Raw genomic sequence first — 16512 nt, forward strand, 5'->3', positions numbered from 1 at the left:
GCAAAGAACATATAACACACACAAGTCTAGCAACATCCTGCTACGGATGCCATGGTAGGCTTTAATAAAAAGAAAAAAGCATGTCAACTCTCCAGACGTCTTTGAACCCCTCACCAGAACTGTCTGTTGCTCCGTGCCGCCGAGGCAGTTCTTACCCCATGCACAACGGGACAAAGCAGGCACTGCCTGGTCCCGCTCACCCTCACGCGAGCGCTCGCTGCTGTAGCCTCTGTATCAACCCTCTCCTCGAGGCCCTTCCTCTTGTGGCTGCCTTTGCACTTTATCGAGCATGATGTCCATTTCCAGGCACAGCTGTCTTCTGATCACATTCGAAATAGTGAGGTGAAATCTTGCCATCCTTGCCTCTAGGGAGCATTCTGGCTGTATTTCATCCAAGACAGGTCAGCTGGTTCTTTTGGCAGCCCATGGTACTTTCAACATTCTTTACCAAGGCCATAGTTCAAACAAACAAATAAATCTACCTTCAGACTTTTTTTCAAAACCCAACTTTCACACGCCTATGAGGCCAGGGAAAAATACCATGGCTTGGGTCACGGGCACCTTCATCCTCAGAGTAACCCCCTTCCTTTTCAACACTAAAGAGGTCGTATGCCACAGATTTACCAAGTGGAACGCATCGTTTGGGCCCTGACTACCGCCCCATGAACACTGCTTGTGGTTCCAAGCAAGACAAAACCCTTGACGCTTATTCTTTCTCCACTTAGGATGTTACCTATTGGCCCAGTTGTGAGAATTGTGGCGTTCTTTATAGTGAGTTGCAATCCATGTGGAATGGTCCAATCCTTAATCTTCACCTGCAAATGCTTCAAGTGTTCCTCTTTCAGCAAGGTTGTGTCACCCGTGTATCAAAGGTTGTACATAATATGTCTTCCTCCAATCCGGGTACCACACTATTCTTCATATAACCCAGCTGCTCTACTTGCTCAGCATAGGGGTTGAAGTATGGTGAGAGATACAGCCCTGCCGCACACCTTTCTTGATTTTAAATCATGTAGTATGCCCTTGTTCACACAACTGCTTCTTGATGCACGTACGTTTCCCACGAGCACTAATCATGTATTCTGGAATTCTCAATCTTCTTAAGATTATCCATAGTTTGTCATGATCCACATAGTCGAATGCCTTCGCATAGTGAATAAACACAAGCAAACATCTTTCAGCCAAGATCCATCTGACATCAGCAATGATATTAATTGTTCCACATCCTCTTCTAAATCCGGCCTGAACTTCTGGCAGTTCCCTGGCAAGGTACTGCTCCAACAGTTGTTGGATGATGTTCAGCAAACTTTTACTTGCATGTTATTGATGATATTATTCTGTAATTTGAGTATTCTGTTGGGTCACCTATCTTTGGAATGGGTACACATAAGGATCTCTTCCAGTAGCGGTCTTCCAAATTTCCTATCGTAGGTAAGTAAGTACTTCCAGCGCTTCATCGGCTTGTGGAATATTTAATTGGGGAGTCCATCAATTCCTGGAGGCTTGCTTTGGGCGAATGCTTTCAGTGCAGCTTGGACGTCTTCCTTCAGCACCATTGGTTCTTGCTTATTTGACACCTTCTGAAACGGTTGACTGTTGGCCAGTTCTTTTTGGTGCAGTGACGCTGTGTACTCTTTCCATCTTCTTTTGATGTTTCCTGCATCATTCCATATTTTGCCTACAGAATCTTTTGGACTTTTGGAGTTCTTTCAGTGTAAGATATGCTGAGCTTGTTCTTCCCTTTTGGCTTTCCAACTCCAGGTCTTTGCACATTTCACTGTAGTACTTCACTTTGTCTTCTCAAACTGTCCTTTGGAAATCTTTGTTCCGCTCCTTGACTTCATCACTTCCAGCTGCTTTAGCTACTCCACAGTTAAGAGCCAGTTTCACAACTTTTCTGACATCCACTTTGATCTTTTCTTTCGTACCTCCTTCTTAATGACCTTTTGCTTTCTTCGTGATGTTCCCATGTCCTTCCAAAGCTCATTAGGTCTTCTGTCATTAGTGTTCAATGTGTCATGTTATTGAAATGGTCTCAGAATTCAGGTGGGATAGACTCAAGGTCATATTTTGGCTCTCGTGGACTTGTATGAATTTAATCTGGTTGTTTATGAGCAATTGATGGTCTGTTGCACAGTTGGCCCCTGGCCTGTTGTTAGCTGCTGATATTGAGCTTCTCCATCTTCTCTGCTCACAGATGTAGACAATGTGATTTCTGGAGAAGTCCATGTGTATAGCCATCTTTTGTGTTGTTGAAAAAGGCATTTGCTTTTATGAACAAGTTGTTGATCTTGCAAGTTTCTATCATTCCATCTTCAGCTTTGTTTCTTTTATCAAGACCATCCTGTTTACAACTTTTGGATTTCAAACGCCAACACTTATCAGTGCATCTTGTCAGAATATTTGATCAATTTCTGGATGACGATGTTGGTAGAATTCTTTAATTTCTTCATCACTATCTTTTGGGGTTGCTACTTAAATCTGAATAATAGTTGTATTGATTGGATTTCCTTGAAGGATAGATAGAATCCTATCACAGATACTAAGACAGAGCAAAGGAGCCAGGCTGATAACAGGTCAAGGCAAAGAAACCATGGACAGAACAGAGGAGTGCCGAGACTATGGGCCTGTGAAGCAGAGCAACGGGTAGGCTTCCTGGTTCATGGAGGCAGAGGCCAAGACACCACGTGGCTGAGGACCAGAGACTTGGCTCCTGGCCGAGGAGAAGTATGACTGTGGATCAATATCCTCAGTTTACCGATCTTGACTTTGGTATCCTATTAACTTCCCTAATGTTTGTTTGTTTTTAGGTGCCACGGAGTCGGGTCCACCTCAGAGTGATCCCATGTACAATACAATGAAACACTGCCCGATCCTGCACCACCCTCACACTTGTTTTCATGTGTGAGCCATTGTCACAGCCACTGTGTCCATCCATCTTGTTGAGGGGCTTCTTCTTTTTCCCTGGCCATATACTTTATCAAGCATGATGTCCGTTTTCTGGGGACTGGTCTCTCCTGACAACACATTCAAAGTACATGGGACGAAGTCTTACCATCCTTGCCTCCAAAGGAGCTTTCTTGCTGTACTACTTCCAAGACAGATTTGTTTGTTCTTGTGGTAGTTATATAATCTGCTGTCAATTTGAGAGGATTACGAGTGAAGGGGTGGAATCTAGTCTGTCAATCATTGTATAGCCATGAGGTCTCTGTGTGGGCAGGGCCTTCCCCTGAGGATTCTGGGAATTCCTGCATTTCCTCCTTGGAGGGTGGAGACACACTCTCTCTCTGCTCACTCCTTGCGAGATATCCCTGAGAAGCCACATGGACCCACCCTTATGCAGCCAGAACCCTGGACCTGGAGAAGCCACATGGAGACCCCTGCCAACACTGAGATGCTTACACCACCACTGGATTTACAAGACTTCCCACCTATTGGCCTGCGATTTTCCTGCATTCTGCATTATTGCATGTGATGAGTCTGAAGAGGATTTTATAGATTGGTATTGGACTTAAGGGTTAATATCAGACTTATGGACTTGATCTGGACTGGGCTGGGATGTTTTTCAATATTCAACTGCTCTTGTATATAAAGCTCTTTTTTTACACACGTGTCTCCCTGGATTTGTTTCTCTAGTCTACTCAGACTAACACAGTTCTAATAGAATTTAATATTTTTGCTTATTCTTTTTTACCCTAAGTAAATTATAAATTGTAATGGTGTCTGAATATATTTTCAGAATATCTAGGTCACTTATTTATACTCACTCATACCATTGACAGTCAAATATGTCTAAGTTGATGCAAAGTGAGTCAATTATTAAGTGTTTCTGATGAATTTTTAAACCTCAGACTACAAGGAGTCCTAAGAAACCCCTACTATGATTCTTATTGTTTCTCCATTTCTCGTATGATGCACTGGCTGGCTAGACAGCAGCATTGAGTAGGACCTGCCGTATTTCTTTACCATTTCATATACAAATGCTGCCACAGTCCTGCAGTCATTGGTGGCATCAACTGTTGCCCTTGACTACTAACGTAGAGGCTGGTGTTTGAAACCCACCCAAGGGCACCACAAAAGGGTTGGTGGTCTGCTTCTGTAAAGATTACAGCAAAGATAAGGATCACCCTTTGGAGCAGGTCTACTCTGCAATACACCAGGTAGCCAGGAATCAAAAGTAGGACTCCAGGGCAGCAGGTTTGCCCCACCCCTCCCCCTGGTTTGTCACAGTCCTTTTAGAGGAAATAATATTTTTCATCTTACAGATCATTTATTTATAAGTGCACAGAAAAATCCAAGCCCCTAAGTAACTGTTATTTTATATTCCTAAAGTGTAACTTTCCTTTAATGCCTTACAGATGTAAGTTTCTGAGTTTCAACCACTTTTGACTAAAACATGAGGGTTTAGGTATAGTGCTTGGAATTCTGTAGGGCTGACAAAATGAAATTTTCTATGAATGGGGAAACCATCTTAATCTGGAAAATATTACTTTCCTAACTAAATATTTTCTACATGCCAAGCACTGTGTTAAATGCATAAAACAGTTGAAAATTGGATCCTCCTATCACCTCAAGGTTTTTAAATCATTTTATTGGGGGCTCATACAACTCTTATCACAATCCATACATACATCAATTGTGTAAAGCACATTTGTACATTCGTTGCCCTCATCATTCTCAAAACATTTGCTCTCCATGTAAGCCCGTGGCATCAGCTCCTCGACCTTAAGGTTTTTATATTTGGGAAGACTATGCATAAAATATTACTAACTTTATTGTATCCCTCCCAATAATGATATAATGGCACTACATTTTAATTATCTACAACTTGACACAACTTTTCAGTATCAGCAACTGTGTATGCTTCAATTCTCAACACATCCTCTGGACCTCACGAAGAACCCGGCACACAGTTGTTGATCTAAAAACGTTTCTTACATGAATAAGATAAGGCAAACTGACAACAACAAAAACACTTTCAAACCCAATTATGACGGATTTGACTCTAAATCATGATGGTCCTTGGTGTTAGAGAGAATTGCTCCAGAGTATGTTCTTGACTCTATTCTTTTTTTTTTTTCAGGTTTTTAAAAAAATCATTTTATTGGGGGCTCGTACAATTCTTATCACAAACTTATCATGGACAATGGAGCAATGGTAGTACCGTGAGCTACCTGCTGGGTCAGTACTTTGAAACTATCAGTCATTTCACTGGAGAAAGACAAAGTTTCTATGCCCACACATAGTTACAGTGCAAGAAACCTCCGGGAAGTTCTAGCCACAATTTTAAAGTTACTCTGTGTTGGAATCATTTCTTTCTTTTTTAGCTGATCAATTTGTATTTATTTATTTTAACATTTTACTAAATAAAGCCAAATAAAGTCTGTTGGCCTCAAGGTGTTGGGTTTGGGGCAGGGGAGGGCAGGGGGTGGGTGGCCTCCGTCCTCTTTGGCCCCAACACTCTTTATGCAAGCAGATTGCCAGGCCTTTCTTAGGTGATAGCCCTGGATACCTTTAGGAGAGTAAAAGTCTGAAACGAAACTCAATGCCACTGAATCAATGTCGATTCGTAGTAATCTATAGGACAGGGTAGAACTGCCCCCTTGAGTTTCCAAGACTGTAACTTTTAATGGGAGCCTAAAGCCCGTCAAAGTCGTCATTCTCCATGAACCTGATGGTTGAACAGATGACCTTGGAGCAGGAGCCCAATGTGTACCAGACCACCACCAAGGCTCCTAGGTTAGTGGTCAAGTACAAACCATTTGTGCTTCCCAGGGACCTAATACAAGGGAACAGATAACAAATGCCAAATAGCAATTTTAAAGAGTGGGACATAAAGGCCACCATGAGAAACCCTTTAGTCACCTCACATCCATCTACTCAAAACAGATTTTTCTATTGTCCCTCCCTTCCCCCTTATCCAGCCTCCATACCATAGTCAATTCCCTCATTTAATCATCCTGTGTCAGAATCAGCTCCACGACAAAGGCTATGGGTAGGCGCTCATTGTCAGGCTAGGCATTAAACTACATATCAATGATAAAAGATTAATCATAAAAATCATTTAAAAATCATATTCCCTGTATTAAAGCCACAGTCCAAACATATAAAGAACCATAAAGCCATAAATGCTAACACGGGTCTAGACCCATTGTGAAAGGGCACTGATGACGAAGCTTCTCCCTCTTCAGAAATGACGGTCATTTTGGTCATTTTGGTTTGCGGAGTCTTGACAGACTGAAGGAGATCTCACTGAGAGATGGAGGAGAACAGGCCTGGTCAGGAGCATGATGAGAATATACCGTGTGGCTAGAATCATTTCATGTACAGCTTGAGGGATACTGCTCAGATTCTGAACGCTTTAAGTGCCATCCAAAAAGAAAAAAGAAAAAAAGAAACGTATTGTGCAGATAAAAGGGAATTCCTTAAGATTTCAAAACTGGAAAATGAATCATGGTTTTCAAAACGACTGGAATGATGGTGTGGATGCGATGTGGAAAGATACATTATTTTGCTATCACTCTTTCCAGCACCCAGCAGTGGCCTCAATCATGTTTCTAAGTACTGACAACCAAGGAAACCCTCACTAGTTGTTAGCACCCTTCTGATCCTCGCATCCCTAATTCACCTTTTCCACCAAAACATCCTTTAAAACTGCCAGACACATACCTTCACAGATATAGCCCAGGGTCCATTTGGAAATGTCATTCCACTTCTATGACTGTGTATGCTTCTGCTAACTGTATTATGTTTTCTCCCTTCTTATGTTCTGAGAACAAGCATTCCAAAACTAAGGCTCTTTTTATGAATGAAATTTCTTGCTATGGTCTAGGTCCAAGTCCTTCTTATCCAAATTGACTCTATTTGGTACTTTTTCCTGCAGAAAGTACAATATTTTCTACTCAACAGGACAATATAGGCAGTGACTTCTGTAAAAATTTTCCACTGAATCTTTGACTTGGACACAAATAATTTCTATAGGAAATGCAGTTTGGCCCACCTTGCTCTACTTCTTTCAACTTTTTGCTTAGAACTGACCAATGCTAAGAGATTATTCTGTTTGTAGAGACATCAGACATAGTGTTAAACAGGTAGCTTTTGTGGCTAAGCTATACCTTTACCCTCAGCTCCCCACTCCCCCAAACCAAACCAAAACCCACTGACATCTAGTTGACTCTAACTCATATAGGGTAAATATAGCGACTCTAGATAGGGTAAGTCATTAAGGGGGCAGACTGCCTCATCTTTCACTTTTGGAGCAGCTGGTGGATTAGAAATGCTGACCTTGTAGTTAGCAGTCCAATTTGCAATCCACTAGCTATAATCTTAGGCCTTCAGACAGTGTTATCTTTCTGACTCCTGTACTTTTTTCAGTACCTTGTACTTAGGAAGGAGCCCAAGGGTAAACGTTGGGCTGCCAACCTAAAGGTCAGTGGTTCAAAACCACCAGCTGCTCCTCAGGAGAAAGATGAGGGTGATTGCTTCATAATGATGTAGAATCTCAGCTGTCACTACTAGACGGAATGCACTTGATGGCAGTGGTTTCAAACATAGGAAAGGGGCCCTGGTGATGCAGGCGTGAAAGCGTTAGGCTGCTAACAAGAGATGAGATCGAATCCACCAAGGGCTCCACGGAGGAAAAATGAAGTTGTCTGCACCTGGGAAGATTGACAGGCTAGGGCCTCTGATTGTATTTTTAAAATAGTGCTGGAAACTTATGGTCAGGCATGTTGTCATCCACCTCTTTTCAAGGAAGTAACTCAGGCAAGAACGTTCAACTCAAATACTGCCGACTGCAACTTCGTCGATGTTGGCCGCTCAGAAATACCTCAGCTGTGGGCCCTTACTTGCCTTTTGTTGTTGTTGTTAACCTCGATATCGGAGCACTCTGTAAAAAATGGCCTGTTTCCTCGTGTTGGGAAACGTTTTATTTTCCTTTTCATTTTAAACATATTTCTGGGGTTTTCTATTTTGTTTTAATTACAACGACGCACATGCTATTTTTTCCATCTGGCGGATTCTCAGAGGGTTACCATCTTCTCTGCCCGCAGTCCTCCACCGAGCTCTACACACGGGGGAGTCTGAGAATGAATGCCTTTGGGGGATAACGAAAACCTCCACCGCTACCTTCGGCCTCTCCAGCTCCACCCGCTCAGCCCCTTCCCTTCGTCACAGCCCGAGGGGGGCCGACGGTGTCACCTCCAGCCCGGGGAGGACGAAGGGCGGCCAGGACCGCCTCGCCCGTCTCCCAGGCCTCGCACGTACCCCCTCGGTCTTCATGTCCAAGATCTTCTCCACCTCGAACACGTCCTCTTCATCTTCCTCGCTGTCCCCAAAGGCCTCCGCTCCTTTCTCGAGCGCGTCCGTCTCCTCGCTCACGGTCCCCAACCCATCTCCTTCAGGAGGCTCGCCATGGCCGTCCACACCCGGAACAGGGGCTGTAGTGGCAATGCCTTCTTCTGCAGCCGGAGCAGCCGCCATCATTCGGGGTCCGCAAACCGCGGGAGAGAAGCGGGCTGTGACGCAAGGCCCCAGGTGTCTCCCCACGCCGGTTATTGGCGCCTATCCGCGACTGCGAGCGACAAGGCGGTGGGGGAAACCCACCAATGGCGAGGAGCCTGCGCCCGGAGTGACACGGGTCAGGAGCCAATCACTGTACAGGTCAGCGCGCCTGCGTCCGTGGAGCTACCGGAAGTGGGCGGGCCAAGGGCTCGGAGCAGCCGGAAGCTCGTGTGTAGGTCCCAGATCTGGATTTGGGAAGGCGACGGAATAACAGAGGAAGTGGGGCTGATGCGGAGTCCCCGCGGGAACGGGAAGGTGGGGGCTTCGGCCCTCAGGGAGAGGTCGGCGAGGAGCAAATCGGTGGGAAGAAGCTTATTGGTGGCGAAAATACTTCGACTGTTGGCGTCCCGGGAGAGGGCTAAGAACTTCCGCTGCAGCCCTGAGGATGGAGGGGCGACCCAGAGGATACAACTGCAGCCCGGGGAAGACTTGACTGGCGCATATTAGAGTTTAAAATTCTGAGCACTGAGTGTACAGAAGGCTGTGGTTTGCAGTGAAAATCCTAAATCCATTTTTGAGTGTGCACATGGATTCGTTCTCCATTGAATTTATTTCTGACCATTTAGCTGAACAGCCTTGCCCCCAGGCAGAGGGCATTAGATGTAGATTACTACCACTCCCCAACCAGTAGGAGGGTGGGAGGTGTGAGTATCACTTTTAGAACTCAAATGCACCTCATTCAAGCCAGGTATTTTCAGTTGCTTCAATACGCATGTGAAAGTTGGACATTAAATAAAGAAGACTGAAGAAGAATAGATGCATTTGAATTGTGTTGGAGAGGAATGTAGAAAATACCATGGCCTGCCAAAAGAACAACCATGTGTCATGGAAGAAGTAAGTCCAGAGTGCTCCTAGGGGCAAGGATGGTGAGACTTCCTCGCATGTTGTCAGAGAGGCCAGTCCCTGGAGAAGGACATCATGCTTGGTTAGGCCTTTTAAGGAGATGGGTAGACAGTCTAAGAACAATTGTGAGGATGGCTCATGAGTGAGCAGTGTTTCATTCTGTTGTGCATAGGATAGCAATGAGTTGGAACCGACTTGATGGCACAGACATACATGCACACATATATGAAAGCTGGGATTAAAATACATGGAAGGTTTACCTATATCGATTAAAAAACTGATAGAACATTGCTTAAGAAAACATAGAGGGCTAAGACACAAGGCAACAATTTTAATAGTACTCATTCAAAGAAAAAAACTATTTGTAGAACTAAGACTATTGTACCTGGTTTTTGAGACAATCAAGCGGAAGCAAAAATTATAGAAGCTAAGTTTAGCTGGTTAGTTATTAAACTGTATTTCAGATTCACAAAGAATATAGAAAACATGTAACATAGTCTCAAAGGATCCCTGGTCACATAGTCAGTTCAAAACCATAGGAGAAAGATGCTTTCTGCTCCCATAAAGATTTATTCTTGAAAATCCACTGAGGCAGTTCTGTGTCCTATGTGGTCACTGAGTATTAATTGACAGGTAATGAGAAACAAATCTTGGATGTCTTAATGGCCTTATGGGTAGAGTAACCTTAGAAGACTCCCCAGGCCAAATTATTCAGATACCATAGAACAATGGGTCTCCTCCACCTTTGGGTCTCTACCCCTTTGGGGGTAGAACGACATTTTCACAGGGAGCGCCCAAGACCACCAGAAAACACAGTTCTGATTGTCTTGGGAACTGAGACATTGCTCCTCTGTCTGTTTCCAGGCAGGTCCGCCCACACGCAGATACCCCACATATGAAGTACCCGGTGTGAAGACTGTTACCCATGTTACACCAGGGTTCAAGACAAAATTTCATTTATTTGTAATTAGAAATAAACATTTCACAATATAGAATTACATATTGTTTTTGTGATTAATCATTATGCTTTAATTATGTTCAATTTGAAACAATGAAAATACATCCTACGTATCAGATATTTACATTATGAATCATCACAGTAGCAAAATGACAGTTATGAAGTAGCAATGAAAATAATTTTATGGTTGGGGGTCACCGCAACATAAGGAACTGTATTAAAGGGTCGTGGCATTAGGAAGGTTGAAAACCACTTCTATAGAAAGTCATGAAAAAAAGTTTATTTTCCACAAAAGCCAGGATAAGAAACAAAGCAAAGATGGCATGCATTAGGCTAACTCAAGAATATTAAGTGTCATCGAGTTGGTTCTCACCCACAGTGATGCTATGCACACTAGAACGATACACTGCATGGTCCTGCGCTATCCTCGCAATTGTTCTCACCCCATGCCCATTGTTGCAGTGACTGTCAATCCATTTTGTTGATGGTCTTCTTTTTTGCCAGTTTGTCATACTGAGGTGGCTTTGTGTGTTCTCTGGAAACCATTACTGGTATTTCAATTGTCAGCAAATTCACCCAAAGTTAACAGGTTTCAGCGGAGCTTTCTGACTAAGACAAGGAAGAAGGACCCGGCTCCCAGTTTGGATGATGTAGCCCCTGAAAACTTTATAACTTCAGAACTACAAAATAGGAAGTAAGTTTAGGTTATACAAGGGGGTACCCCAAAAAACCTGGAATTTTTTTTCAAAGCTGTGTGTTTAAATTTTTGTACAAAACAACCTCATCACCTTCAAAGTAGTCTCCATTACCCATAATTTGTCATATCTGCAATTCCATTCTTGGAGACATTTTTCAAACTCATCTGTTTGGATGGCTGACAGCACCTCCCTCATTTTTTTTTCTTTATCTCTTCTGTGTCATCAAGTTGCTGTCCTTTCATGTCATTCTTCATTTGCAGAAACAAAAAGAAGCCTCACAGAGAAAGATCAGGTGAGTAAGGTGGGGATAAGAGAGGCATGCTGTTTTTTTCCCATAAACTAGCCCACTGAGATGGCTGCATGAGCAAGTGAATTATCATGGTGGCAAAACCAGTACCATGTCTGCCACAAATCGGGCCTTTTTTTTTTTTTGCTGCACACTGTCACATAATCTTTTCAGAACCTCTAAATAGAAAGCTTGACTAATAGTCTGACCTGGAGGGACGAACACCAAAGCACTACAAGTCGACATTTTCATCCATTTGAGAAGTTGACAGATGTCCAGAGCGAGGTTTGTCAGCCATCTACATTTCACCTTTTTTGAAGCAAGAAAACCACTCTTACACTTGAGTTTTTCCTATAGCACTGTTCTTATAAACCGTGTTCAACCTTATAACAGTTTCTACGGCATTTTTCCTGAGCAGGAAACAAAATGTTCCAGTGGCACACTGTTCTCTTAAATTGGCCATCACAAAAAAAACAAGGTTTGAGCGAAACTGCTTTTATGAAAAAAATTCACTATGACCAGAGAACCTTCCCTGGTGATGCAACTGGATTCACTAACTCAGAGCAAGTTGCTCAATGCTCACCTAGTGGAGAAAATGTGTACTACAAAACCTCCGCCTAGCAGTGCTTTTTTTTTTTTATTTTGGGGGAGATGGGAGGATTCCCCCTTATATGACTTCCCATGAAGTGTCAACTTGTCTGGAGTTTATAATGATCCAAGAAATGATGCCTGAGTATCATCCTTTTTTAAAGATCATGTAGTTTGGTAAATCTAATCTACCCTTCATCTGGAAGTGAACTATTCAAAGAATGAGTTTGATTTCCAAACTAGTAATTAGAAAAAAAAATGTTTTTGTTCTTTCAATGTAAAAAAAAAAACACCAATTGTTGCCTAATGCTATTTAATGTTAATGTAAACTTACTCAGAGGAGTGAAGTTTTGACAGTATCAAATAAATATATCATTAATGAATCCTTGAAACATTGCCTTTGTGTGTTTCTTTTTTTGCATTCTAAGGGAAATTTTATTTTGTCTTTCTATAAAGAAATCTAGCTTAGAAGTAAGTTGAAAGTAAGAAAGAAGTACACGAAGAACTGTGTAGAGACACAAGGACAGACGGGCATTGTCTGTTTCTTATAAAGAAAAAGTGAGCGCACTATTTAGCAGACCTGAATATAGGTAGATCTTTCTGTTTTTTAGGTCATTTCTTTTTAAAAAGCTTGTGAACTTTTTTTTGGGTAAACTTCTAATTATAACAAGCATCTAGGGTTTCCCGATGCCACGTCTCCACCCCCGGGAGGGAGCTCGGTTTGTTTGACCCGGTGGTGGCCGCGCTCCCCTGACTCTCGAAAAGCCTTTTAAAAGATCACTGAAATTAGAAAATCTGATAGCAGAAAATTCATTTGAGCCTTCAAACATCCAGAAAAAAAAAAGTCTTGCAAGTTTTTCTCCAACAACTGGGACCTGGCAAATGAGTCCATTTGCTTCGCCCACAAGTTCTGAAAAACAAGAACACAGGTGTCGGTCTTCAAATGGAAAGAGGGGGAAATCAAATTACCTCCGTTCCAGGTTACCTGAATGACAAAAGGCTGCATCAAATGATAAATTCATGATGTTATTATCTGAAGTTGAAAAATCACCAGAAAGTATCACAGAGATGACGCAGAATTTCACCAGTATAAAGGCTCTGAAAAGCAGGAAAGAACTTGAAAGCCTCATTGGCATATCCTGTGCATTGTGTTTCTTAAAGAGAGAAATGCAGAAAACCAGAGAGCTAATGACAAAGGCAAAAGAAAAAAACCTGTTTGAGCAGCAGCGTGCAGGACTTCCTAAAAAAGGACTACGTCACCTTGTCAACTATGAGTTCCTGAGAGCCAGCCTGCGACAAGAGAGGCATTTAGAAGAAAGACACTCACTATGAGCACCAACTTCTGCACCTGCCTGACCATATTTAAAGGAACCAAAGAAATGTTTGCAATCAATCGACCCAGTAAATTCCAGATCGTAACAGTTGGCAGGTGCATGTCTAGATAAAATTGCTTGCAGCTAATTTAAACTTTCTACACACAGCAATAGATAATCTCAATGTAAATAATACATTTCTTCTTGACCCTTTAATGTAAGTCAACATGTACAGGAGGATCTTGACTTATATTCTGTATCACGTATGTTTGTTTATGCGCTTAGGGTTGTGGATGAACTTAATAAAGCATTTTTGAAAATGGTTAAAAAATAAAACAATCATCTAGTAATTCAATTTAATGTCAGCAAATTACTTAAGTTTAAATTACTTCTGAAAGAAAGTTTAAATATTTTAAAGTTTTTTCCTACTTATTTTATCTAAATTTTGCTCTCTTGCATTTAAAAAATGTCTACATTTTGATTATATATTTTAAAAAAATTGTCATTGAGCCAATTCTTTCTAACAGTGACCTCAGGTTTCTGAGACTGCAAAATTCAATAGCGCACACTGGCAGCTCCTTTTATAACCGGCCCTTTGACTTGAATTGCAGACATTTTGATTAGCAGCCTAAGGACTCACTGTGCCACCTGGCTACTTCTACGTAGACTTAACTAGCATTTAGCAGAGCCACTTGCATATCAGGCTGACCAAAGTGGAAAACCCTTTTCCCCTTAAAAATACACACACACACCTTTTTAAAAACACATTCTGTGTAGATTCTAAGATTGATATACACATACAAGAACCTGCCAAAATGAGTCATTTCTTTAAATCTTAATAAAAATGTATGAGCACACACGATATAAAATCAAAATTGAGCTCTTTGGAAAGGACAATACACATACGTATTTTTTCTAATGTATACTACATCCTGAAGTAAAAATTATATCTATTTTGTAAATGTTTGCTTTAGTAAAACCTTGTTACACTCTCTGCATTAAAGCCAAGCTTCAGGACAAAAATGAGATGGAAGGTGATAGATAAACAAACCACAGAGCCATCTTTACAGACACGGAGAGAGCTGGGCCAGACCCCTTGGCTTGCCTTCCTCCCCGTTCCCACCATGCCTGGCCCCATCAGCTCTCACTCCTGTGTTCCCTAAAGTCGGGTTTGGGGTTCACCCTTTCTCACAGCTAGCCAGATCGCCCCTCGCAGCAACTGTGGCCCCGGATACTTCATCTGCAAAAGAGATAGGGACTGATCCAAAGGGGATCTCCAATGGACAACATTTCCAACGTTTCTTTTGTTGTTGATTAAGCCTGACAGTGTTAATACAGCCGTGCAGAAGGTATTCATTTCATCGAGCTTCTACAAAGCGCAAGGCACTTGTAGATGCACTCGGCAGGGTCCTTGCTGAGAAGGTCTTTACAAAATAAAATCCCAGCTCCTTAGTCAGTGCCCTCTGTGAGCCAACTCTTCCCAAGCCCTCCTCTTAATGACGTGGCCAGTTACCATTCCTGAGAAGGGGCCTAGGATGTTCTTACCTGGAGGTGCTTGTTTTCATTCCATTTCCTCACTCCTCTGCGTAGGGAGGCAGCTGGACTATATGCTTCCTAATGGGAGGTGGGTAAATGGCTTCCAGAAAATACGGGGAATGCATCTGATGGGATTAGATTCATTTGCAATGGAGAAGTGTGGCTTTTGAACACAAAGAAAGAACATTTCTTTCTTTCTCCATGAAAACTAGGACTGAGGCAGGCAGCTCAGAGATGCTGAGCCATCCTTAGCATTTGATTTAAAAAACAAAAAAAAAAACAACCACAAACATTGCTATTAATTGGTTACCTACTTACCTATATATAAATGTCATCCAGATTCAAGTCTCCTCTAGATTTATATATAGGAGGTCTAATGGCATAGTGGGTACAAATTGGGGTGCTAATAGCAGGATCAATAGTTCGAAACCACCAGCTGCTTTACAGGAGAAAGATAAGGCTTTCTAGTCCTATAAAGAGTTACAAACTCAGAAGTCCATGGGGGAAGCTCAACCCTGTCCTATAGGGTCATTGTGAGTCAGAATTGACTCAATGGCAGTGAGTTTTTTGAAGTAACCAATCCACAGCAAAATTTGTCCAAGCAGGTGGCAGTTTAGTGAGACGCACACGTCACTGTTCATGTGAATTAGACTGAAAGAAAAGGCTTAAAGGGCCTCTATCCCTGTGTTCTCTCATGACTCTCAATATTTTGAACAACACTTTTTAGACAATACTTTCAAACAGCAAAACGTAAAACAAGTGGGATCTTTTTTTCTCTAAAGTGGCTTTTGCAACTCTAAGTTATCTTGGGTAAAGTCAACCCATTTTAATGAGAAAAAAATAAAACAACAAAAACCAAGCTCCATAGTTTTTTAAGCATATTAACTTCTTGTAGTACCAAATGCAGGAGTCCGAGACCCTTTGAATTGACTGAACCTATATTAAATACTACCCGAAGTCTTTGTTGGACCCAGTCGAATTTTCTTTAGACTCTGTCCAAGGAGAATGTTTGAATAAAGCAAATGGAAGCCATAATGAAACCAAGGTACCAAATAGAAGTCCCGCAAAATGGCCACTGCAAATCCAAGTCTTGGTATAGGAAGCTTACTTCTGAGAAGCATACAGTTCTGGAGTGGGAAAAGAGTCTATGGTTCGAATCCCCAAAATGAAACTGAGACACCACCCAATAGAACCATTGTCTGAAGGGACACATCTTACCTCAAATAGAACAAAAGTAGTTTGTACCAAGGAGTTAAACAGAAAACTTCAAAAGGCAGTTTGAGAAGAAAAAGTAAAATATTATCATGGGATGTGCAAATACCTAGAGTTAGGAAACCCAGAAGGAAGGACACGCTCAGCATATATTAAACTGAAAGAACTCAAGAAAATATTCAAGCCTCGAGTTACAATATTGAAAGATTTTATGGTCAAAATGTTGAATGATGAAGGAAGCATTAAAAGAAAATGTAAAGAATGAACAGATCTTCTGTACCAAAAAGAGACAGTCAACATTGAACCATTTCATGAAGTAGCATATCATACCAATGGGACCAAAAGAATAAGCCCAAGATGTACTGAAAGCATTCGCCAAAACCAGTGCCAGGAATTGATGGAATACCAATAAAGTGATGAAGCACTGAACAAACTCACTCATCTATGCCAGGAAATGTGGAAGGCAGTTACTTTGGCCAAATGATGGGAAGAGATCCTTATTTGTTCCCATTCCAA

General features: G+C 41.9%; 1 protein-coding gene and 1 pseudogene across 1 annotated transcript in view; one reads left to right on the forward strand and one right to left on the reverse strand.

Moving 5' to 3' along the window:
- MPHOSPH8 (M-phase phosphoprotein 8) overlaps nt 1–8571 on the reverse strand; it is a 42171-nt gene extending 33600 nt beyond the window's left edge. The window contains exon 1 of the mRNA XM_075562867.1: nt 8266–8571. Coding sequence (XP_075418982.1) covers nt 8266–8484 — 219 coding nt within the window. The 5' untranslated portion in view covers nt 8485–8571. The remainder of the gene's footprint in view (nt 1–8265) is intronic.
- Nucleotides 8572–12679: 4108 nt separating this feature from the next.
- LOC142461647 (centromere protein R pseudogene) lies at nt 12680–13362 on the forward strand (annotated as a pseudogene).
- Nucleotides 13363–16512: the final 3150 nt, after the last annotated feature.

This window comes from Tenrec ecaudatus, chromosome 11 (genome assembly GCF_050624435.1).
Source record: "Tenrec ecaudatus isolate mTenEca1 chromosome 11, mTenEca1.hap1, whole genome shotgun sequence".
NCBI classification, from domain to species: Eukaryota; Metazoa; Chordata; class Mammalia; order Afrosoricida; family Tenrecidae; genus Tenrec; species Tenrec ecaudatus.